At 44.0% G+C, this 25,481-nt stretch overlaps 3 protein-coding genes and 1 long non-coding RNA gene across 5 annotated transcripts; 1 reads left to right on the forward strand and 3 right to left on the reverse strand.

Annotated features, from left to right (window-relative positions):
- Positions 1-938: 938 nt before the first annotated feature.
- Positions 939-2,015, forward strand: LOC144706058 (transcription repressor OFP13-like). Its single transcript, XM_078578933.1, has one exon. The coding sequence runs from the start codon at positions 1,270-1,272 to the stop codon at positions 1,888-1,890; it is 621 nt and encodes a 206-aa protein (XP_078435059.1). The 5' UTR covers positions 939-1,269; the 3' UTR covers positions 1,891-2,015.
- A 1,674-nt stretch (positions 2,016-3,689) lies between these two features.
- Positions 3,690-7,389, reverse strand: LOC144705192 (uncharacterized). Its single transcript, XR_013582000.1, has 5 exons — positions 7,285-7,389; positions 6,987-7,200; positions 6,397-6,905; positions 6,180-6,299; positions 3,690-4,198 (listed from the first exon to the last, which is right to left on the reverse strand). It is a non-coding gene; the product is annotated as an uncharacterized LOC144705192 (long non-coding RNA).
- A 275-nt stretch (positions 7,390-7,664) lies between these two features.
- On the reverse strand, positions 7,665-11,497 carry LOC144705191 (Ovate family protein). The gene has a single exon (XM_078577756.1). It carries the CDS (start codon positions 8,554-8,556, stop codon positions 7,897-7,899), a length of 660 nt encoding a protein of 219 aa, XP_078433882.1. The 5' UTR covers positions 8,557-11,497; the 3' UTR covers positions 7,665-7,896.
- A 1,256-nt stretch (positions 11,498-12,753) lies between these two features.
- Positions 12,754-25,481, reverse strand: LOC144705190 (alpha/beta-Hydrolases superfamily protein). 2 transcript variants are annotated; one of them, XM_078577754.1, is made up of 13 exons: positions 25,342-25,481; positions 25,173-25,246; positions 25,023-25,094; positions 24,914-24,942; positions 23,648-23,698; positions 20,724-20,774; positions 20,481-20,543; positions 20,301-20,383; positions 19,653-19,800; positions 14,538-14,588; positions 14,284-14,388; positions 13,870-14,039; positions 12,754-12,938 (listed from the first exon to the last, which is right to left on the reverse strand). In XM_078577754.1, exons 1-12 carry the CDS (start codon positions 25,404-25,406, stop codon positions 13,893-13,895), a joined length of 939 nt encoding a protein of 312 aa, XP_078433880.1. In that variant the 5' UTR covers positions 25,407-25,481; the 3' UTR covers positions 12,754-12,938; positions 13,870-13,892. The 2 variants fall into 2 exon arrangements, with proteins under 2 accessions (XP_078433880.1, XP_078433881.1); XM_078577755.1 differs by lacking the exon at positions 20,481-20,543.

Here is a 25,481-nt window from a genome sequence, read left to right on the forward strand (position 1 = left end):
CCTCGAGAGTCCCTATTCAGAGATATTAGATGAATAAAATCCGATGCGAATGAAATATGGGAGGTATTGTAGTGTTACTATACGGGCATTCAAGAAGCAGGCGAATGACAAAGGGAGGAGTTCAGTATATTATCCCTTTACCCTTTTTTTCTTCTTACAGTCCTTCATATTTCTAATTTTACGGAAGCACATCTTCCACAGCCGTCTGCTCCTTTCAAAAATGACAATAACCTGAAGGTATTTTGGACTTTGGAGTCTCATTTAAAAGATCTAGGAGCCAAATTCTTAAAAAATTATTCCTTCACAGTTTTTCATCGAAGAACGCTGATGGCATTAACCTTGATCATTGAATTGGGCGGCTGAGCTGCATTGAAGAGCTCCATGGCTTCGCCGTGATCGATCAACGCCGCCGCTGCCGCCGCTTGAAGGCTGGCGGTGATGAAAACTAGGAAACCATCGCCGTCTCCTCTGCTTGTTTGATAAATTTTTACTTCACGGGGAACACCGCCGCTCCCATTTAAGACGCTGTCTCTGTCTCTGTCTCTATCTCTATCTCTATCTCTATCGCTCTCTCTTTCTCTCTCTTTCTCTCTCTTCTTCCCATCGTCTAATTCCTCCTCCAACGTCTCTTTCTCTCTCTTCCATCTCCTTCCTCCGTTCCACTGTTCGGCACCCTGTCCCTCTCTCTTGTCCGAGAGACTTATTGCCCTGGTCAAACGCCAGGGCACGCAAGTGAGGAGACTCCACGTGGGGTGCATGAGGAAGAGTTAGAAAAGAAGCCGCCGATAGTATTATAGATAGAGACAGAAAGATACAGAAACGTGGGGAGAGAGCGAGATAGAGAGAAAGAGAAAGAGGGAAATATAGAGAGAGAAGGAGAGTGAGAAAGAGAGAAATAGACAAAGAGAAAGAGGGAATAGGGAGAAGTAGAGAGAGAAACAGAGAAATAGAGAGAGAAATATAGCGAGATATAGAGGGAGATAGAGAGAGAAATAGAGAGAGGGAGAGAGAGAAATAGATATCACATCGGAAAGATGAGGGAGCTATGGCCGATGGGTTACATGATACCGCCACTGTGGCACTCCTCTTCTGGCATAATGAATAGTCATTTAATCCATGTAGCCTACGAACATGGATCCACAACGCCATTAATGCCCCGCGCGGGGATCCCTGAACCTCTGCAACCCCGCTAGCGCTAACGTTCAAACCCTTTCTCCCTCTCTCGCTATCTCGCTCTTCCTCTCTTCCCCTCGCTCTTCGAGCTCAGCCATGGCGAGGAAGATGGGCTTTCCCTACCACCTCTTCAAACGCGCCTGCACCCACCCAAAAACGCAGTCTTTCCGCTGCGGGGAGAGAGCTGGCGAGTTGTACAAGACGCTCAACTCAGTCTACCTCGAGACGAGCGAGTCGTGGTTCACAAACTCGTCCGAAGAGAGCTTCTCCACCGCGTCGGAGGACGACTCGGGCGGGTTCTGCGGCGGCGACTCGGAGGCGGAGGCGGTGATCAAGGCGGCGCGCCTTGACCGCCGCCGCCTCTTCTTCGAGCCCGGCGGCGGAACGAGCTCGATCATGGAGAAGACGAAGACGGAGAGTCTTATTAAGTCCGCTTTCAAGGAGAGCGTTGTCTTGTCAATGGAGTCGAACGATCCTTATTCAGATTTCCGCCAGTCTATGGAGGAGATGGTGGCGATTTACGCGGTTAAGGATTGGGATTACTTGGAGGAGCTGCTCGAATGGTATCTTCGGGTCAATGGGAGGGATAACCATGGTTTCATTGTACGCGCCTTCGTTGATCTTCTTCTAGAGCTCTTTGCGCCGCCTTCCTCTTCTTCTTCCTCAAGGTCTTTACCTCTTGAGATGGAAGACAAGCTCCAGGAAGCCTGTGTCTGATCTCCCTCTCTCTCAGTTTTTCGGCCTTCTTTCCCCAACTTTGCCCCCGATATGGTTGTAAATTTCGTGATATCTGGATTATCAATGAGCAATATAGTTTGCCGACTATGGATTGAATCCTACAATTTTCTTTTCTCTCTATTCTTCGACGTGTTCTTGTATGAGAGCGAGAGGGAAAGATTAGCAAGGCGAACTGTTTTGAGTCAGTTGGGGAAGAGGATCGCCGACGTGGGTTCCGAGGTCGATTGAAGTCGAGGCATATTAACGAGGACTCGTTTCCAGTTGGATTGTTGCAGAGTTTCGCTAAATTTGCGGAGGGACGATCTTCGTAATTCGAAATTGTCTGCGAGTCAGGCGGAGAGATGGCAAGGGGAGAAGAGAGAGAGATAACAAGGATAGAGGATGAGATAGAGAAAGAGGGCAAGGGTAGAGGAGGATATAGAGAAAGATGGGAAGGGTATAAGATGAGATAGAGAAAGAGGGCAAGGGTAGAGGAGGATATAGAGAAAGATGGGAAGGGTATAAGATGAGATAGAGCGAGATTGCAAAATAAAATGTAGAGAGATAAAGAGATAGCGATTAGCAAGGGAAGGGGAAACGATAGAATGAGAGGGAATGCAACGGGAGAGGAAGAGATGGATAGCGAGAGATATAAGAAAGAAAGGAAGAGATGAAGAGAGGTATCAATGGGAGAGGATGAGATGCAGAGAGAGATGAAGAATTGGATGTCAAGAGGAGGGGGAGAGATGGAGAGAGAGATGATGAATGAGACATCAAAAGGAAGAGGAAAAGAGAGACAGCTATGAATGACGGTCTGGGTCTTGGTTTTAGGAAAAAACCCAAACATACACAAATTCGGGTTCGTAAGGTCAACTGGTCAATGTCGGAGTCTTAATAGAAATGACTTTAAAACAAAGAATGGCTTTAAAACATAAACTACTAAGCTTTGTCATGAACTCAATGCAATAAACTAAAGAATATTTCGTTATGATATTTCAGTACATAATAAAATAATATGACAAGTCCATTTTGAAAAACAAGAAGCTCACATTTCAAGGGTTGCGTCTAGTAGCGAGAGAAGTATGATATATATCGTACCTGTTTTTCAAAATGGACTTAGTATACTATAGAAAGAGAGAGAGAAGTATACCATATTAAAACATAATATATTAAGTCCCACTCGTACCGAAAGAGAAGTTAAAAAAATATTATAAAATACTATCACATATATATATATATATATATATTATTTTAGGTTCGGTTTGTGCTCTTATCGAACCGATGGTCCCCAAGAAAAATCAAAATTGATGGTCAGAGTTCGGTCAGGATTGGCGTTCCCCAGATATAGAAGGGGAGAAGAAGATATACAGTGAGATAGGGAGAGAAGTAGATAGCAAGAAGGGAGGAAGATAGAGAGATGGATACCATGGGGAGAGATGATATAGATTGAGAGAGGAGATTGGACAGGTCAACAATGACGCGATGTGGGGAACCCGGAAATAGAGCGACTTCATTGAATGATGGAAATCTTATGGACCTGTCTCTACGCAATGGAATAAATCCCATATTATGTCCCCACAAAATATAGAGAGAGGAGAAGAGAGAGAAGAGAGATACGATTCCCGACAATGTTCATGGAGCATATCCAGAGAAATTGACATTGCACTGTGCATTACGAAAGAACCGGCAAACTTCGAGTACTTGATTCTCTCTGCTTGCTTATCCTCTATGAGTAGAGAGAGAAAGGATAAGAAAAAAGAAGATTAGATGGAGATAGAGTGATCATTGAGCTCGCCCCGTTTCCGAAACTCAAGACTGAATGACTAATTGACGATGTCCATTGACTTTTGAGGGCAGATCAAGGAGGAATTGGGGACTATTTTTAAGGGTCCGAGGACCTTAATTTCCTCACTGTCAGACAAGAGAGAAACGCGATGGCCGAGGCGTGCTCTTCTCGCTCTTCGAGAGCTTTTGACATGAACGGAAGAAACTGGTACTTTCTCGCTCCGAATAATTAACCGGGTCATTTTCCTTTCTTCTCTGTACTCTGAAAGCGTCATCCTCGGAGGCATCAGGTGATCATTGAATTTCCACCGCCCTCTCCTTTCGAGTAGGTCCTCTTTCTCTCTCTAGCCCGGGCGCGATATTTGATCACTGTCCGCCTCGTAATAGTTAAGACCATGAATGCGCTAAGCTCCAACCTGTTCGACGAAACAGGAGACGATCACCTGCGCCGCTGACGCCCTCTTCAAATCTCCTCTCCCCAGCTATTACAGCTGGTTAAACCGGCTTCCAATCCGCGGAGGTGCTGCCGCCTCGAAGAAATAACAGTGAAACGGCGACCGAAGCGGGAGAATTTAGAGAGAGAGAGAGAGAGAGAGAGGGAGGGAGAAGCCAGAGAGAGTCAGAGAGATTAGGATAGCGAGACTGTGTGTGGTGTTGAGAGAGATAACGAGAGCGTGTGTGGAAGTGAAAGAGAAGCTACAGAGCGACTGTGCGCAAGAGAAAGAAAGTATGTGCGGCAGAGAGAAACAATAGAACAATTGACAGACAGTGAGATAGGAGAAGCAAAATAACAATTGATAGACAGTGACATAGAGAGAAGCAAAATAACAATTGATAGACAGTGAGATAGAGAGAAGCAAAATAACAATTAATAGACAGTGAGATAGAGAGAAGCAAAAGAACAATTGATAGACAGTGTGATAAAGAGAAGCAGAACAATTGATAGAGAGTGTGATAGATAGATGGAGAGAGAATCTAGGTAGAGAGTGTGAGGGTGAGAGAAGCAGAGAGAAACTAGATAGAGTTAATGTCGCGTGGGATATTGAGGGAGGTAGAGAGAAGCTAGATAGAGAGCGTGTGAGATCGAGAGAGGTAGAGAGAAGCTAGACAGAAAGCGTGTGAGATTGAGAGAGGTAGAGAGAAGCTAGAGAGAAGAGAGACTAGAGAGAATCTAGATAGAGTTAATGTGTGTGAGATTGAGAGAGGCAGCGAAAAGCTACATAGAGAGACTCTAGAGAGAGGGGCAGAGAGTAACCAGATTGAGCACGTGTGAGATCGAGAGAGGTAGAGAGACTCTAGAGAGAGAGAGGCTAGAGAGAGACAGAGAGAAACTAGATCGAGCGCGTATGAGATCGAGAGAGGGGCTAGAGAGAGACAGAGAGAAACTAGATCGAGCGCGTATGAGATCGAGAGAGGGGCTAGAGAGAGAGACAGAGAGAAACGAGATTGAGCACGTGTGAGATCGAGAGAGGTAGAGAGAAGCTAGAGAGAGCATGCGAGATCGAGAGATAAAGAGAGAAGCTAGATAAAAATTAGATAGTTGGTGTGTGTGAGATTGAGAGAGGCAGAGATAAGCTAGATAGAGAGCATGTGAGATCGAGAGAAGCTGGACAGAGAGTGTTCGATCGATCGATCGATCGATCGAGAGAGAGAGAGAGAGAGAGAGAGGGAGGGAGAGAGGGAGAAGCTAGACAGAGAGTGTTCGAGAAATTGAGAGAGAGAGAGAGAGAATGAAATTGAGAGAAGGTAGCGAGAGAGAGAAATTGAAAGAGGCACAGAGAGAGTGTGTGTGTGAGATTGAGAGAAGGTAGCGAGAGAGAGAGAGAAATTGAGAGAGGCACAGAGGGAGTGTGTGTGTGAGATTGAGAGAAGGTAGCGAGAGAGAGAGAGAAATTGAGAGAGGCACAGAGGGAGTGTGTGTGTGAGATTGAGAGAAGGTAGCGAGAGAGAGAGAGAAATTGAGAGAGGCACAGAGGGAGTGTGTGTGTGAGATTGAGAGAAGGTAGCGAGAGAGAGAGAGAAATTGAGAGACGCACAGAGAGAGTGTGGGTGTGTGAGACTGAGAAAAGGTAGCGAGAGAGAGATAGAAATTGAGAGAGGCACAGAGAGAGAGAGTGTGTGTGTGAGATTGCGAGAAGGTAGAGAGAGAGAGAGAAATTGAGAGAGGCACAGAGAGAGAGTGTGTGTGTGAGATTGAGAGAAGGTAGCGAGAGAGAGAGAGAAATTGAGAGAGGCACAGATAGAGAAATTGAGAGAGGCAGAGTGAGAGAGAGAGAAATTAAGAGAGGCACAGATAGAGAAATTGAGAGAGGCAGAGAGAAACTGAGAGAGGTACAGAGAGAGAGAGAGAGAGAGAGAGAGAATTTGAGAGAGAGAGACGGCGTCACGAGGGTCGGTACTCGGTAACACGAGGGGTTCGTATCCGTGCGCAGCAGGCGACTATGGCTGACGATAGTCACTCTAGTGTTGAGCGTTCAGAAGATGAAATCAAACGCAAGACTTACGTTAGAGAGAAGCAGAGCTCGCTACAGCGTACGGCGCCCTTCCTTTCCTCACCCCCACGTCGCCGAGCCATGCATCCTCTTCATGAATCGCTGCTGCAGCCGCAGATAATTTACTGCCCCCTATCAAATCGACGATTTATTATCCCATCTGAATTACAATTAAACGAAAATATCGGAGTTGGGACTGGATTAATGCCCAGAAATGTTATTCCATGACCTGTTAATTAAACTGTGGGAAACGCAGATGAATTAATGCCCCGAGATTAAACCGAAAATAGATTTTTCTTCTTTTGATGAGATGGGACTGTATTAATGGGCGGAGATGATACTCGATGCCTGTTTTCTCGTCTTCCTGACAGAGCCTGTTGCAGTCTTCTCCCCCACTTCTACGCAACGACGAAGCAGAAGCAAGAAGACGAGGAGTATTGAAAGCAGTTTCAAAGCCGCAATAATAGCCGGTTCTGGTAAGAGGGAAATCGACGAAGAGAGAGAACAGGGACACGGGTCGAACGCCAGACTGTTGAAAGCCCTGAACCAGTCCGTTGGCGTGGCGACGCCATGAAAATTAGATCTTTACCTCTGTTGGACCCAAACGAGGAGCTTCGGCAGGCATGACGACTGTAGCAGAGAAATAAGCGGTCCTGAAATAGGGCCTGGGATTGACCGCGGAAGAAGTAATGCCAAAATAGCTGTGCCCCCGCCTCCCCCCTCCACAGAGCTCAGATGCTATGAAATCAGACGGCTTTCATTAATTTTTTCCTTAGTTTTTGAATTTTTTTTAATTATCGAACATATTAAAGCGACCACCTTTCGTGTTCCTTGACACTTTTCAATAGCGCCGAAGATGGCAGTTTGAGAAATGGGGATGACGAGGATAAAGTTTTCAACATAGCAGTACTCAGATGTCATGAAATCAGAAGGGTTTCATATATGAGTAATTAAGTCTTTTTGAAAAAAATTAGATAGATTAAAGGGACCACCTCTGCGATTATTTACGGTCAAATAGCGCCAAAGTTCGCAGCTGAAGAAAAAATGGATGGCGACGATGAGTTATGAATGTAGAAATGCCCGGTTTTTAAAAGTTTTACAAAACCACACGGCCTACCGGAATCATCGTTGAGTTAATCAGCAGAGGAAGAACCGCAAATATGAAGAAATGGTAACGACGACGATGGGGTTCAATAGAGCTCTGCCCGCCTCCACAGTACTGAAATTGCCATCGAATCTGACTCAGATTTCTGTTCTTCATTTGGTTTTAATTTTTCTTCGTTTAATCAGAAAGCACATTAAACGTTCTACGCACGGTGAAGGTTTCAGACGACGAAGATAACTCGTCATTTCAAAAGATGTACATGTTACGGTGACTAAAAAGCCATCAAATCTGACATGGGTTTTTTCGTTCACTTGGTTTTAGTTCTTCTTCGTCAATCCGATTGCACAGTAAACGTTCTTAGCACGGTGAAAGTTTCAGACGACGAAGATAACTTGTCAGTGAAAAGAAGATGTCCATGTTGCACGCAACACGTAACCTTACACGAAATGATGGAGAATACCCTAAGATCAGCAAATGAAAGTAGGAAAAAACACAGGACTGGAAGAGAGATCAGGGCACCGCCGGCTAAAAGAGTTACGCCCATCAGCAAAGCTGCTCTTCCGAGCTCTCAAATGAGCGTAACAATTTTAGCCGGGGCGACACCGCGGCGAAGAACATTCTTCCTTAGCGCCGGCGCGGCTTCCCGCTCCGTCGCTCGCCGCCGTCGGCTGGCGGCGCCGCCGCTGGGACGTAGGAGAAGACGCTGTTCCAGATCTCGTAGAAAGCCCGGACGATAATATCGTGATAGCACGGCGCGTTCAGAGCGAGAAACCTGTGAAGAAGATCTTGCAAGTCGTCCCAGGCGAAGATCTCCTTCTCCATTATCATCTGCAACATGGAGTCGCGAAAGTCGACGAAAGGGTCTTCAGAGTCTTTCTCCACGGCCACGCTCTCGCCGACGCGGCCCTTCCTGCGCCGTTGATTGCCGCCGTTGGCAGCCTTCTTGGCGGCGGCCCCGTCGCGCTTCCGCGGCGGGTTTGCCGGCGAGGAAGCTTCGTCGTCGAAGATAGAGGCAGCAGTGGTGGTAGAGATAGAGGAAGGGTTGTGGCTTGTTTCCCAAGGGGAGGTGGCCGATGTAGAGGGGGAGAAGGGGTAGTAAGAGGAGAGAGGGTGGCGGTAATGGCGGTGGTGCTGAGACGGTGGGTTTGAAGGAGCGGCGTAGGGTTTGGGTTTCGTTTTCGACTGCGACGAGAAGAAAGACGACAGCTTTCCTCTTCGGCAGCCGCAGCCCAAATCTACTACCACAGGATGCCTCACCGTGAACTTCCTCCGAGACGAAGACATCGTCTCTCTCCTTCTCAAACGAGCGGTTTCTACCGATGTAGAGCCTGATGTATAGATGTATCGAGCGGTAGAGAGAGAGAGACAGAGTGGAGAGTAAGCTCAACGAGAGAAAGAAGAGGTGACGGGAAGATGCCGTCGCGGTTTAGGCGGGTTTGAGGCTTGAACGGGTCTACACGTAGAAGAAAAAGAAAGAGAGGGAATAAGAGAGAAATAGAGAGGCGTAGAGAGAGATGGAGACGGGGGGGGGGGTTGAAGAAATAGGGGGTGGAGGGGAGAGAGGAGGATTTCGACTCGGTGTCGTCGAGGCATTTATTGGAACGTGAGCCGCTCACGTCGTTTCTCTCTCTAGCCCTGGCTCAGCGGTGAGATTAATTTATTGAAAGAGGAAGAACTGGGCTCAGAGGGGAGAGCTTTAAACTCTAGGAGGGATAAGTTAATAGACGGACTCGGAGTAAGTGGATGAGTTAGGGGCTGTAGAGAGAGAAGAAAGTACGGAAGAGATGAGAGAATGTGAGATGTGCAGTAAGGAGAGAAAACGACGGGCAAATGGGATCAAAATCTGTAGAGAAGGTGAGAAATGGGACGCGTCGAGAGGAAACTTGAGGATCTATAGAGAGAGCACCAGGGTTAGTAGTTTTAGAGATACGGAGGGGGGAGAGAGAGACGGAGGTTCGGGGTAATGATGAGATGGGTCGTAAAGATGAGGACTCTGTGGCAGTAAATTAAGGGCAGGGATAGCTCTCGATGACCACCCCCTTCACAAGGAGATGTCAATTGTCAATTGGGCTACAGGAGAGGAGAAAAGACGCGAGAAAGGGATAATTTAATGGGTTTTTCCAGTGGAGCAACTTGCGAGACGCATGATGAACAGCCCCTCTCCCATTATTTTGTGGCATTATTCGTACTCTCTCCAAGCCACCGAGAATTGTCAACTTCGAAAAATAAGCACGGGGTAATTTGCAGTGACTGGCGAAAGTAGAATCAAAGAATTATTTAGTAACTTCGACTGTCATTATTCAGAAAAAATACACGAGAAGTGGGTTTTCCAGAGTGCCTCTTCCATTCTTTTGTGTCGTTACTCTCAATCTCGCTCTTTGAGCGTGAGATAATTGTTAGCTTCGGAAAACGAACGAGTAGGCTAGAAATTTCAGCGACAGATGCAAGTAAAATCAAAGAATTATGTAACTTCGTAAAAAGACTAGAGTGAAAGAGACAGATCACAGATATAGAGGTGGGTCACTGAATTCTAGGCTGAGTGGAGAGTCTCTTGCAAGTTGCTGCAGAGAAAGAGGTATCAGAAGCTGCGGGCTATGGAGAAGAAGATAGGCGTTCAGAGTCAAAGCTAGAGAGAGAAGTTCAGATAAAAATATGAATAGAACAGAGTTCATAGGGGACGTGAAACTACGATGACTATCCCGTGAAGCGCACGGGCAAGTCTTTCACAGAGCAGAGACTCAGAGGAATTGAGAACCGACCAAATAGTAAAATCGCATTTTTTAGATACTACTGTCCTCTCTCTCTCTCTCTCTCTCTCTCTCTCTCTCGCTCTCTCTTTATCGCTATCTTTATCTCTCTCTCCTCCCCTTTTCCGGTATAAATATTTCTCTCTATCGCCATCTCCGTTCCTTCCTATCTCCTGTCCCCTATCGTTGTCTTCCCATCTCTGTTTCTCTTTTACACACTCTTCTCTCTCTCCTATCTCTCTCTCTAGTTCCACTTCCCAAATTCATGTCTCTCTCCAACTCTCCATCAGAGTTCTTTATCCCTCTCTCCCCATTCTCCAAAATCCATATGAATTTCTCTCTAATTCTATATATAAAATATATATATATATATCTAACCCGCTTCCTTTTCCTCTCTTCCCTCTCTCTATCCAATAGAATCATATAATTTTCTCCGACTATCATAAATCGAATTGAAAATCCCACGATATCTATCGGCTATTATTCATTTGGATCAAGAAGTAAGCCAACGGCTCAGATTCTTCTCCTTGCCCATTCTTCTCTTCTTCCCTCGAATTCTTTCATTCTCTACATCCCAACATTTCTATTTTTACTCCTATTTTCTATCCCTATTTCTTCTATCTTTCACACTCTTCCCTCTTCCCAGATACATGCCTTTGATATCCCTCTCTATCTGGTTTCATTTTCTCTCCATCTCTCTCTCTGTATATATACGCACATATATCTCACTTGGTTTCTTTCACTGGCTTCCCTACTATTCATCCATCTATCTCTCTCTCTTCCCACTCCCAATTATGGAGAATCTCCTAAAAGGTCATAAACCAAAATTTAAATCCCACAAGATAACGGCTATGTTTCTTCTCCTCTCTTTTATCTTCATTTCTTCCACTCTCCATTGTAGAGAATCAAATTAATCTCCGCAACGGTCATGAATAAAAAAATTAAATCCGATGTAAAATTCACTTAGAGAATCGGCTAGGATTCTCCTTTTCTCCTCTTCTCTTCTATTCTTTCCTTAATTCTTTCATTATATACATACATATAGGCATCCAAATATCTCACCTGTTTTCTTATACTCTCTCCACTTCACATCCATTTATACATTCTTCTAATATCCCTTAACCAGTTTCTATCACTAACAATCCCCACATCCAAATCTCATGCACTCCATCTCTCTCTCCCCCTTTCTATTTCCCTCATACATCCATATCTCCCCCTCTCTACATTAGTGTTCAGCCGTCTATGAGAGATATATGGATCTTGAGAGGAGAGGGGGAGACAGGAAACGGATATAGAGATATATGGATGTAGAGTATGGAGAGAGAGATATGAACGGACAAAGCGGTCAGATAAATAGGTAGAGATGCAGGGACTTCGAAATATATTGATGTAGAGAATTGGGAGAGAGAGATATGAATGGACAGATTGGTGAGAGAGATAGAGAGAGATGCCGTGAATTAAAGATATATTGATGTAGAGAATTGGGAGAGAGAGAGATATGAATGGACAGATTGGTGAGAGAGATAGAGAGAGATGCCGTGAATTAAAGATATATGGATGTAGAGAATGGGGAGAGAGACATATGAATGGACAGAGGGGTCAGACAGATAGATAGAGATGCAAACATGAGATATGGATTGCTCCAGTACCAATAAAAGAGGAAACAAATATGTGCACTTAGCCATGTCGTCCCTCCACTAAAAATTCACAAACAGTATGGCAATGTACTATTATGTTTTTTTATATAAAAACAATTGTAGTTATGGGACATGTAGCCCCAATTGTCTTCTATATCTCGATACCATAGATCCTCTACGGGTATCCGCAATCATCCAAGGGATGGCTATATCAGTATTGATATCCAAGTACTAAGATCTCAGTCAACGACTCTCTTTCCCTCCATCCACCTCCTCACATCTCTATCTCTTCATCTCTGTCAACCGTATTTTCTCTATCTATCTCTCTTGCGCACCTGTCCATTCATCTCTCTCTCCCCATTCTCTACATCCATATATCTCTGAGCCACGGCATCTCTCTCTATCTCTCTCACCACTTTGACCACTCATCTCTCTCTTCCCGTTCTCTACATCCATATACCTCTGAGTCACGGCATCTCTCTATCTCTCTCCCCATTCTCTACATCCATATACCTCTGAGTCACGGCATCTCTCTCTATCTCTCACACCACTTTGTCCATTCATCTCTCTCTCCCCATTCTCTACATCCATATACCTCTGAGTCACGGCATCTCTATCTGTCTCTCTTACCCTCGGTCCATTCATCTCTCTCTCCCTATTCTCGACATCCATATATCTCGAAGTCCCTGCATCTCTATCTCTCTCTCTCGCCACTTTGTCTATTCATCTCTCTCTCCCCATTCTCCACATCCATATATATCTCTAAGTCCTGGCATCTCTATCTATCTCTCTTACCCCTCTGTCCATTCATCTCTCTCTCCTCATTCTCCACATCCATTTACATCTCAATCCGTTTCCTGTCTCCCCCTCTCTTCTGAAGAACCATATATCTCTTTCTACATGGTGCACTTTTTCTACCTGAGGCTGCATGCATGATGGTCCCAATGGCTACATGCCAAGATCTAAAGATTTAACTTATCCAGCAACGGGCGACATTGGCTCACGGACTACAGCAGGGTACTCACCATCACGATTCACGGGCCTCTCGCCAACGAAGCTGCTTAATCCATGCAATTAAGGATGCTAATAACCGGATAAATGTGCAATCTAGACTAACCTTTTAGCATAATTAGATCATAATCAAGAGAGGGAACCGCCATTAAAGCAGATGGGTAGTTCTTAAAATCACACCTGGGTTTTTGTGGCAGTCTGAGGACGTCGCCCTCTGGCACGTAAACCTTTACTGCCATTAATGACGAATAAATGCCCTCGTTTCTCCTCCCTGCGATGGTAATTGAGCGCATTAATGATTTGGGTTAGTTTAGCACTTGTCTACGGGCATTAATAGACGCATACTTCGAAAAAAAGGGCCCAGCAAAACGTAGTAACTTGTAGTCGGAAGAGAAAAGAGCAATAATTGGCCTCCTTTCTCGCTCATTCGGAAGTGCTAATTAAGGGGCATTAAAATACCGCAGAGTGTTAGTTTAGCATTAAATTTTCACATGCATTAGCGTCCTAGAGAGCATGCACATTCATATCTTTCGATATGAATGTGATCATGAATGGAGTGGGTTTTTTAATCTTTCATTCTTAATGTTTTTTATTTTCTTTGTAAATGGAGTGGGGTCCGGTTCAGTCCCCATCACATTTTTTTTTGGCGACCTGTCGCTGAAAAGCTTCAGCACGCAAGAGTCAAAGACCGGTTTGATTTGCAAATGAATGACCATGAATGAAGTGGGTTTTTTAATTTTTCATTCTTAATGTTTATCATCTTCTTTGTAAAAGAAGTAGGGTTGGAGTCAGTCGCCGTTACATTTTTTTCTGAGATCTGTCACTGAAAAGTTTCAGCCCCCAAGACTCAAGAACCGGTCTGAATGCGTCTGCTTAGTTGCAGACTGCTTCTTATCTTAAAGCGTCAGCTTTAAATAGCTAATTTCATAATTTCTATCTCTAGCTAATTATATTGGCGATTAAAAATGAAAAATTGAGTTGGATATTCATGGCTTACCGCAAGTGTTGCACAGACTTCTTCTTATCTAAAAGCCTCAGCTTTAAATAGCTAATTTCATAATTTCTATCTCTACCCTCTTCGCCTACACAACGTTGAAATATAATCTTTTTCTCATCCAAACTAAGCCTTTTCATGTAATATATTGGAGATTAAAAATGAAAAATAAAATATATGGAAATTGAGTTGGATATTCATGGCTTACCAGAAGTGTCGCACTGTGGAGCGCTAAGTTTCTGCAGAAAGGATTCGGATCTTTATCAGGCTTGCCACGTGGTCAGCCACCCAAACGGATCCAGCATCGGTGCAGCAGAAGGCATGAGTATGACCTTCCTTCTCAACGGCCAGATGAACATCAGGAGCCTGCTTCGAAATCTGCTCATTTGTGCAAATGAAAACAAAGTCCATGAAATCAAGAGATGAATAGTCTAGGATGATAATCCTTGTTAGATCACTTTTTTTTTCATTTTGTCTGTAATTAGTGAACGGTTTTTGGATTGATTCCTGGTTCATTCGTTCATTTCCCCTCAAGTTGTTTTGACTCTTTTGACGATGGATGTACTAATCTTTGGGCGTAAGTTTATATGAATAAGGATACATGTCATCAAGAAGATTTCACCTCCTCAAGGAGCGTTAAAGGGCCCCAATGGTCGTCATCACCGAATAGGATGGCAATCTCACCCTGCTTCGATCTGATGAAGCTCCAGTCGGGGTCTTCTGCTAGCTGAGACATGTAGAATCAAAGCGCTAGTAGAAAATTTTAAGCCTTCTTGAAGCAAGTGGAAACCACAAGAATTGAGAGAGGACTATACTTTTACATTTTTCAAATATCAAAGGACCATTCAAAAAGAAATGCAAATATTGGAGATATACCTCTTCAAATTCGGTCAGTGTCATGAAGAGGATACTGCGCATTGTCTGGTACTGTAAAGAGACAAAATAGAAGAGAAAATGAGCACACTTATTAATTAAAAACCCGAAAATTACCAACCTACATAAAAATGGAAAAAAATCAAAAGGCTACATTAGACAATCCTACGTGGTTAATGGTAGGAACCAACACGGTTCTTGTCGTAAACGGGATGAGAGAGGGAGGTCCAGCAAGATGGACATTGCTGAGAGGACGGGAAAAAGAAGACCGGCCGAGTGGACGTCGCCAAAGGGGTGGACGTTGTTGGTGGAGTAGTCATTTCAGAATAACTTTTCAATAAGAGTCTAATATCCTGCCCTCCGACAAGGAGGGCTACATCTTTAGAGGGATGTACAAGAAGGGAGCCAAAGGAGATAATGCCCTTAGTGCGCTTAAGATACGAGAGGGATTGTATCAGTTAAGTAAATCCTACCTGAGGCTCTCAGTTTCACTTTATAAAATCTCACATTCTGAATACCAATTATCCACAAGTAAAAGAAACTTTCAGAACAGAAATCACAAAATTTAATCATTTGATAACTGACCATAAGAATATACAGTAAAAAAGCAAATGTAAGAATCTGGGAAAATCTTTAATACGGGTACTGAGCCATATTCCCCTTTTCTGTTTCTCCCTCATTTTCCTACGAGTGATATGATCCAGCCGCAGCAGCAGAGAGGAAGGCCCGAGCTGGGCCCATTACGCAAGCACAGGCCCAACCCGCATCATCTCCCTACTTAAAGGCCCCTCTCGAGACAGTCAGGGGCAGGAATTCACACTGCAAGTTTCCTCTCTCTCCCTCTCGTCCTCTCTCCTCGACATCAGTCATGACTCACTTCCTTGGCTTGTAGGTCACGACTCTCCTCCCGAGTCGACCCACGACTGCTCTCCAGCAATCCTTCACCAGCTCCTTGTCATTCGCGCTCTCCCCTCACCACCCCGGGAACTTTTCTATCTATTCTCTCTGTGTTCCTCTCCCTCACTCGTGCTGTTGCTACATTGGAGACCTCATGTCATTATCGAATTTGGCATTAAAACGTGATTATCAATCGGTCCCCAATATCGTCTTCCTCCAGCAGAGACGATGCGGTGGCATTGGCCATCGCTGACGCCTTCGAGCGTCATGTCACGCTGCTGTGGCGCAGGTGCATGATACGACCCTGACGTATCTAGGCCTTTTTCTTCATTTAGCCCAATAGGGGCATTTAGGTCATTTGGACCTTTTGTAATCTCCTTTAAATAGAACATCCCTCCTTTGTGGAGGGCAGCCAAGAAGTTTCACAAGAAGTGTCTGGCTCACTCCCGCACCGTCCATTTCGCCAGACCCCTCTCGTAGGCGACGTCCACTCCGCCTGCCCCCCCCTTGCCGTAGTCCATCCCGGCATCTCTCCCTCCCTTACCGTCTTCTCCCGATACGAACCAACCAGGTTCGTATCAGTGCAGATGTTCCTGTCGGCGCACCAGCAGCAGATTGCACTGGCATCGGCAACCCTGTCCACCGTCGAGCCCTAAGGGGAGCGCCAAGGCCACCATGAAAGCCCAAGCCGACAAGCACCGCTGTCCCATGGACGATCAGGTTGGTGATCTTGTCTATCTCAAGCTTCGGCCCTACCGCCTTCAGTCACTGGCCAAATGACCATTCGAGAAGCTCTCTCCACGCTACTTTGGCCATACCCCATCCTCAAGCGCCTCGGTCCCATTGCCTACCACCTCGACCTCCCGGGGGACACGCGCATTCATCCGATCTTCCATGTGTCCCAACTCAAGCGGGCTGCCCCCAACAGCATACCTCCTCAGCCGCTCCCTCCCCTTCTCATATTGGACCACGCATGGCATGTCGTTCCATCCAAGATTACTGCTTTTCGTCCCTCCGTGGCCGCTGCCGAGTACTCACCCATTGGGAGGGACTTCCGGCCTCGGAAGCTTCATGGGAGCTTGCCTCCGCCCTTCGTGCCCACTTTCCTTCTTTCCAGCCTGAGGACAAGCTGGTCAGGATAGGGGAGAGTATTGACATGATCCAGCAGCGGGTTTATGTTTGGAGGAAGGCCCTAGCTGGGCCCATTGCGCAAGCACAGGCGCAACCCGCATCATCTCCTACTTAAAGGCCCCTCTCGAGACAGTCAGTGACAGGAATTCACACTGTAAGCTTCCTCCCTCTCTCTCCCTCTCGTCCTCTCTCCTCGACATCAGTCGTGACTCACTTCCTTGGATCGTCAGTCACTCTCCTCCCAGATCGAGCCAACGACTTGTCTCTGGCGATCCTTTGCCAGCTCCTCATCATTCCCTCTCTCCCCTCTCCACCCCGGGAACTCTTTTAGCTATTCTCTCTCTGTGTTCCTCTTCGTCACTCGTGCTGTTGCTACAATGGACACCTCGTGTCATTTAAACGAATTTGGCATTACAACATGATCATCAATTTGTCCCCGACAGGGGAATGCATCACTCTCCTACGATTCATACTCTTTGGAATTCCACATAGTATCAGGGCCCTAAGTTCTACGTCTAGCATCGTACTTATGTCTTCTAACATCATCCATAACCTGTGATCATGGATCTGTTTCCAAGTGTTGTGTGAGGGATTACAGTCCATAATGGCCTCGCGGCTTGCTACCCTTGTCATTTCCACAGCGCCAAGAAACCGTCAAAGATTGAGAGGCAAAGGAAGCTGGACAGGAGCGTGCCAGACTTTGAACTTACCGAAGAAGGAAAGAAAGGGAACTTTATTCTAAGGAAGCTCGTTTGCAAAAGCTGGCACCTGCCTAGGTCACTTTAAATGACAGGGAGGACGGGAGCTCTCAAGATCAAAATTTGAATTGCAAAAGCGTTGTGGAACTTTGATAAAGTTCCTTTATGGATCTATCATAGTTCAAAGAGGAGGCTATGCAAAGTAACTCACACATGCTTACTTCAAATGAAGGACGGGGAAGCACCTTGTATAAATAACATCGGCAGCCATTTGAAACGACATTGATTCAATTTCGAGATTTGCATAGCTGATTCTGGCAGGGCAATGAGATACTCCGATCCCCAGACGTGTGAGGTTGATCTGACCTGACCTTGGTATCATTTTGCGAGGAGATTGATTTGTTTCCTCACTATTCCTAACTTCTGGGTCTCGATTGACATGACCACTTCAATATTGCATCTCTGTTTTCATGCTCTGACCTTCCCTCTGTTACTCTTGAGAGAGTTCTTGGAGAACTTTGTTCCATGAATTATAATGTGGAAGGATATACTCGGTTACACTGAATTCTTGTTCAAGAATCAGGATCATAAGAATCTGTTTCCTTCATTTCCTTATTCGCTGAGGGTGGACTGGAGATTCCCCATCCAGAGGAGTTGGCTGATGCAGCTTGGTTCTCCATCCTGACCATCCCTACCCAACTCTCTTCTTCTCTTTCGCACTGCTTTCCACACCAATCTCTCTCTTTTCTGGGATTCAACTTTCTAGATCCACTGTTTCTTGCACTGATTTCCTACCAATCAAGAGAATTTTAGGAATATCCAGATTAATATCCGATCACTGGACCTCAAACCAAATATGTCTTTATATAGGGAGAGAATCTTTACAAAAGCATCCCCGTTTATCCATGGTTCATACATACCTGGTCATCTCCAATGACCTGGGACATAGAAAGTTAATCTTCCTTGGAAGAAAAGGGTCAAATGTTGGCTCTGACTGCCTCGCTTCTGGCCTGCAACCTTCTACCACAGCACTAGAAGGATCTGGTCACCCCACCTTGTTGTACGTCTTGCAGTATTTGTATTAGTGCATGGTATGCGGTCAGCTAGGACCAGGTTGGGCCTCTCCACCTCACATGTCACTTGAGTTTGAATGCACCCTTGACACATGCGCATGTGTCACCCTACTGTTAGTGTCCGTCATGAGGGCACATGGTTGTCAAGCAGGCATGGCACTGATTTGAGGTCCTCACACCTTGAGATTCGGCATCCGATCTAGAGATGACTGATATGAACTTATATTTGAGTTTGTATCAGGCAAGGGAGAAAAAGAAGAGGTCAAACAGAGGAGGCAAGGATTGACTGGGAACAAGCCGCCTGGAGATGAGGTGAAGCAGATACAATCACCAGGGACGGGGATTGCTGAAAGTGACAGGACTTGGTCATTGTGTAAAGGACGGACAGTTGACCTCATCTGAATTCTTCTTGGCTGTCGTCCTAGAGGGAGCACTCTCCTATTTAAATGCGCGCACACACACACACATAAATGAAAGGTAAAATCACCAAAATGCCCATATTTGCTTAAAATGACAAAGCTAACTCTAGCTACAATGAGGATCCTATTCATGACAAAATATGCACACATATGTAGATTAGCAGTACTATCAGCTATTGTTCGTTTGTTTGAGGGAATTTAATATCTAGCAACAGAAAGAAACAAGAGGTTGATACATGTTCCTGTGCTGAAGAAGAGCTCAATGCTATGACTGACCGATAGGTATTCTTCATCATGGTTTCTCCAATCTTTTGCCGAGCTAGAATTTGATTACGTCCACTTGATCAACATAAGGGGGCCGTAATGGACTCTACATTACTTGCTCATGTCTTCTAGCTACATTGCGCCCATGGACCATTTGCTAACTTTTGCTAAGAGACTGCCCCCATTTATAATAGGAGCCCCAAATTCTTGTTTAAGGAAATATATTTATCTCTTTCTGATGCTGCAGACTTGAATTATCTGGATAACATTTTTCTCTGATTAAAGAAAACCAGTTTGAATGATCTGTGCCACTTCTATCCTCAAGGGAGTATCACAAATTATATTTTAACAAAAAGGAAGCACCACTATTATATTTTGATATCAGGAAGAAATAAAAAAATGCAACTTGTTACATGGCAAAGCGAGAATACATATTTTATATTTTATCAGGATAATTTATCTAACATTTTGCCTTAAAGTGAATAGTTGAAGATTTCAGGAAAAATTCTGTTATCCAAGAGCAGAGGTTCTCACCCGTTGCCTTACGTTCATCCATATTCCCGTATACATAATTTCCTAAGAAAATGGAATAAAAATTTCATGCACTTGACAAATCTTTCACGATGGGATCCTAACCTCAAGAAGATTAGTGGCTATAATGTCGACAGCACTGGAGGTCCATGATGGCCCCAGTGACCTTCTGACAAGAAAGCTTTTTACCCGTGTTGGCAGTAATCCCAGTGAGTATGAAAGAGTACTAACAGCCGCGGAGAGGATGGATGACCTGGAATGGAAAGGACGACCAATTAGCCCACCATAAGCACACGGACACTGTTAAACCAAATTACTGTTTTTTTTTAATTTAGAATATTATTTGACTAAATCAGCATTAAAATTTGGAATCATCAGTACTAAAAGGTGTGCTGGACATGGATTGCGCATGAATGAAGCATCTGAAATAATATATATCTAAGAATTTTCAATTCAAATGCCTATTAATATTCTCCATTAATTAAAATACCATGCATTTGATTAGTATTAGTATGTATGGCTCAACCCAACCCTTAGTTTGCAAGTTTGATAAAATGACTTTATTTAAATATTTATCCAAAATTCCATAGTAAATATTAAAAAAAATATCAAAGTTATCAAAACAATCCCTCTTGACTGTGATACATATGGCATTATGCAAATCCTACAAGTAACAATATTTTCCTCATCTTGTTGAGCAAGAGACATCCACCATGTGAGAAGAATGTTAAAACATGAATGACCAAGGCATACCGTGAGATGAATCCTATAAAATCCTGCTTAAAAGATCCCTTGTTCCGAGTCAGAAAGGGATACAATGCAACAGTAAGTTTTACCTGGACAACAAAATGGGCTAAGAGATGTCACTTGGACCATGTTATCTGTTAAAGCAAAATAATGGATAAAGAAGATGAAATGGGAAGAAAGTTTTACCCCCTGAAGGGGTGATATCTTGAGGATCTCAAGGCAGATGTATGAACCAATCGAGTGACCAACCTAAGAAAAATGAAGAAACTCTAGTGTGACGGATAAGCAGGAATATGAAAGGTTACTGATGCCTAAAGGTTTCAATGCTTCAGGTTATAAATTACATCACACTCTGGGGAAAAAAGTTACAAACTTCCCAAAGGAAAAATGAGTGCATAGAAGACATGGTACCAGACTGAAATATCATACCATTATTACAGGTATTTTCGTATCCTGAAGTTCTTGTTTGATAAAATCCACCTGAAAAGTGAGTATTGAGTTATAAACATCAAGCAAAAGATAGAAAATCATGGAAAGGAAAGTGATGGAAAGAAAATTCCATCAAATTTACAAATGGACGTGATATTTAGTCATAAATTATTAAACATTAATCATAGAAAAAATACAGTATTATAAGCCTAAATCATTGAAACAACCTTGCAATTTCAAATTTTAGATCATTCTAGATGGAACTCATTATTCAACATTTAAAATAATAAAAACTAACAAAGCCAGTAAATTTGACCCTAATGGAAACTTTTATTATGATTTCATAGATTTTGTATTACTAAAGGGCCATAAAAATGTCAAAAAGTAGGAGATAAAATATGATAAATAAAACATGAAAATAATAAGGGCTCTCTGAAGGCATATCATGAAGCCAACAGAAGTAGATGTCACCACATTTGTGAGACCCGATTGGCACATGAGCCTTTCAAATAAAGATTGACGAGAGCCGGTCCCAATGAAGAAGGGACAAGGGAATGTCCGACAAGTGAGTCAAGAAGATATAAAGTAGCATGTGTGACTCAGACCGACAGATGCTGGATCAAACAACTCCAACAGGAGGGAATCAGATCCAATATATAGGAGGGAGTTCCTGGTCAAACCAGATTGACCAAGATCTGACTTGTCACCGAGGCAGAGTCTGGAAGACCAGATCGCCTCCTAGCTAGGGTAGGTCCATTCGTGCAACCTGTGTGAAAACTGTACGATTTCCAGTTTGCATTTTGAACCACACGTCGTACACCTCACAGGTCAGCCACACTGCAGATTGCACAGAGCCGTGTGCGGTGCGAATGTGCGGATTCATCCGATTTTTCACGTAACATGGTAGCTGTGAGTGTTTTCGTCACTGAACAGGTGAGTGTACTCGGGCAGTCGGGAGGGAAATATGACACCAGCGTCTGCAGTGGCGAAGGCATGTTAGGCATCATCGAATGGAACACGTGTTCCCGGCAGTTCATTGTCATCCTTTGTAGCTGCATCATGTTTTCCATATGACCAGAGCTGTGCGGCATGGGGCCCATCTGAGCCATCATGGTGTTGTGGCTCAACAGTTGGCCCCCCAGTATCTGCTGTTGTCACAGCTGTTATCACTTCCACCCCCACTGAACTTGATGTTTCCATGGCTGTTTTTTCCCGTTATTCTTGCCGTTGTCGCAGCCATTGCAGTCATTGTGCACTCCGCCACCCAGCTCCCCCCAACAATCTTCTTCTCCAATGTGTCACTGCCCCCACCACCTCTGCGTCAACAGGCCGGTTGCCCTGGTGGCACCACCTTTCTTCCGCCGTGGTGAGGGTGATAGGATCCTAGGGGGTAGTTACGTCATGTTAGCCCACTGGGGCATTTCAATCATTTAGCTATCATTGTATTTCCTTTAAATAGGGATGCTCCCCCTTTAGGAGGGCAGCCAAGAAGAAGAATGAAGTAGTGTTCTTGTCTCCCCTCTCCTCCCCTCTCCTCTCGGATCCTTCCCGTTTCACCTCTACCCCGGGAACTTCTACCTCGCCTCGTCCTCTGACCTCCTTTGGATACGAACCTAGATCCAGGTTTGTATCAGAGGGCAGTCATTTGTGCTAAGTTGTGCGATGTGTGATGCAAATTTCTGCACAAATTTGCACCGGGCATTACACAAGGGTTTTGGTGCCACCGAAAAATTTGAACAGGTGTGTGTTACGATCATGGATCGTGAATCTCCCTGAATGTATCTTTGATGATAATTCTCCACAAAATATTCTCTAATAGATTGTCTTCAAGAACACTGTTTCTCCAAGGAAGAGGAGGGAATGAGAACGATGATGAGTGGATACATGATGGGAAACAGGATGTGACAGAAGAGAAAACAAACAAGAGACTGAATCAGATCTTCTTGGATGAACACTTGAGGAGAGGTCGTATCAACCCTTGCTCATCAGGACTTGGAGGATCTCTCCATCCACCCGAAGTCTGCTCCACAGTTCTTGAATTCGAATCGATTCTTTCCCTGTTTCCCCCACACCGTCGTTTATAAGAGGCACCTCAAACCCGCCTTTATTCCAAACTATCACGGCTATATTTGACTTGTTGTGTGGCTTCGTCTCTTCTTGGATCTATGATAAGTGCGTAACGGGACTTTATCAGTATGCAAATTTTCAGTCTGCACTGCACAAACTTCCCTACTCCTACCTCTGTTCCGGATTGAGAGGATCTCCCAATTTCCAGCCTCTGTCTCAGATATTAGTGCTGATAGGAAACAGAGCAGGAGGAGATATCCCATTAAAATTTTAGCTGGATTATTGCACATCTAACTGACATGCTTTGAAATTCGTTAGCTCTTGGCACCCGTTCTCAGTCAAGGAAGTGCCAGCCATTTTCACTGAAGAGGTTTGTTTGCACTGCATGCCAGTTCCATCCTCTTTGTCGGGGACTGCATTTTCATCAGTCTGTTTTGGATGGAGCTGCATCTCCTCCGGGGGATCAGGTAGAAGATGAGCTTTGCATACCACACAGCACCTCTAGGAGAGATAGTCAAAATATATCTCCTCCCTCATCGCTTGGGATATTTTCTACCTACGTCATTCTCAGTTTGGACTACTGTTGCCATTTTGACGCATTTATTGAGGATATTGTTTTCTTCAAAAAAAAAATTGAGGATATTGTCTCCAATCCACTCACTCCAAGTTATCACCCCAGGGGAGAGTGCCATCTTTCCTCCCTCCTTCCCCTCTCAATCTCACTCTCTAGAAGAGTTCCCCTGTGGGATCTTATCATTCTTACTCCGCAAAATCAAATGGAAAAATGTTGTACTACCTTGCCATGTTCGGAAAGATAACGAAAATTTAAAATTAAATGCAGACAGGAAATGCAATACCTTGTGATTAATTTGATCTTGCAATGAAAAGGTTCTTCTGGTTACACAAGTCTGAAAGGAAATCAAGTGCACCTAAGTTAGATTTTTGCTGAAATTCTCATCATTTAAATTGAAATTAGGAGGAAAGAATCACATTCAACGCAAGTATCAATAGATGAAGGGATATCAGACTTTATTCAAACTCACATTACAAAACGTGTTCTTTCCCTGGATACTCTCTAATACACACTCTGTTCATTAATGACTAATTTTTTTATAGAATATCATCATTAATCAAATACACACTCTGTTCATTAATGACTAAATTTTTTAAAGAATATCATCAGAAATTGATATGATATACCAGTGGGTGTATGTACAGAGGAAGGCCCGACAAGGGCCCAATTTGCCAGCACGTGCCCAGCCCACAATTAATCCTTCTTAAAATCCCACACGAGGGAGCTTGAGTAGGAAATTATGCTGTAAGTTCTCCACATCTCTCTCGCAACATCTTCCCTTCTCATCCTGGTTGTGACTCTTCCCTCCTTTGTGCTTGCAGGTTAACGCTATCTTCTCCCTGCCGAACAGTGACTGTTTTTCGGTGATCCTTCACCATCCCCCTCGTCATTCCCGTTCTCTCCTTTCTACCCCAGGAACTTCTTCTATCTCTCGCCCCACTAACTCCTCCTCATATTGCATTGCACCATCTTTTGATGTTGGTTGAATTGGATGTTGGATTTCTGGCCATCGATTGGTTCTCGATACGTGAATGTTCCAGAAATTTAGGAACTATCAATTGTATTGAGATCTACTTCTTTCTCAGCATATCTAATATTCCATGGCTTAGTGATGGTATGCTTTGGTTGCAACCGGGATGTTCCGGGATAGAAATACAGAACCCCAAAATCAAATAAAAATCTTCCATTAAAGAAAACAATAGTATTGGCATATTACAGGTCCTTATCACTCTCTCTCAATCAGTACCCTGAACGCATTCAAAAGAATCCAGTTTTTCATTCGAATCATAGTTAAATTTGGCCCATCCATTTTCATATCATATGCAGAAACTTCCATAAAAGTTCAAAATTTAATGCATAGAAATCTATGAACTTTAGACAAATTCCAGCCGCAGTATTTTTTTCCGCAGGAAAAAATTTTCGTGCGATGTGAGAACTACGTCTGACAGTTGATCATATTCCAAGAAGAACTTCACTTTAAACTGTGACAATAAATCAGTAAATCACATTTCTGCTATAATAGATTTGGCACATTCAAGGCTTGACTAACCTTCTTCGTGTGAGAGACATGACCGATACCTGATAGAACAAAAATGATGATTAAAATTTCCACCAATTGAGGTAAGCTTTCAAATCAGCCGAAGGAAAATATTTCTCACCTGTAATAGAAGCCCTTCCTTCAAAATTTTCGTACATCGCTTCAATGAATTTTTTGTAAAATGAAACAATCCCTGGAACCAAAACGCAGTAAAATAACTCAGCGGCAAAGAAAGTGGTAAATAAAATAACCGCCAATTAGTTCATGGAACCTGGATTTCCAGGGATGAAAAGAATGTGAAGCACCGGTTCTTCCGAATGGAACTCAACTAGTTCCGTAGAAAACCTGTACTCACAAGAAGCTCTCCAAAGTCCATAAAATTTCAACATTCCAAACAGCGAGATCACATTCCGAAGAGGATTAAGAGGCAATTATTATACCCTGAGACTTTACAGATTCGACTAGAAGCAAACTTCCGTAGAGGCTCTGCAACTTGTTCTCCCATTGATACTGCTCGCGTCGAAGATGTCACTGACCTAAATCACAGTGAAATTTCGCCTTTAAACAATCGAGATCTTCA

Source organism: Wolffia australiana, chromosome 7 (assembly GCF_029677425.1).
Source record: "Wolffia australiana isolate 7733 chromosome 7, ASM2967742v1".
Lineage (NCBI taxonomy): Eukaryota > Viridiplantae > Streptophyta > Magnoliopsida > Alismatales > Araceae > Wolffia > Wolffia australiana.

Bases quoted from the DNA above. Each gene is read 5' to 3' on its own strand.
- LOC144706058 (XM_078578933.1), top strand. From the start codon at position 1,270: ATGGCGAGGAAGATGGGCTTTCCCTACCACCTCTTCAAACGCGCCTGC.
- LOC144705190 (XM_078577754.1), bottom strand. From the start codon at position 25,406: ATGGGAGAACAAGTTGCAGAGCCTCTACGGAAGTTTGCTTCTAGTCGA. The intron at 24,943-25,022 runs GTGAGAAATATT...TTGTTCTATCAG, and splicing joins AGGAAGGGCTTCTATTACAG to GTATCGGTCATGTCTCTCAC. The intron at 23,699-24,913 runs GTTAGTCAAGCC...ATTTCCTTTCAG, and splicing joins ATGTCTCTCACACGAAGAAG to ACTTGTGTAACCAGAAGAAC.
- LOC144705191 (XM_078577756.1), bottom strand. From the start codon at position 8,556: ATGTCTTCGTCTCGGAGGAAGTTCACGGTGAGGCATCCTGTGGTAGTA.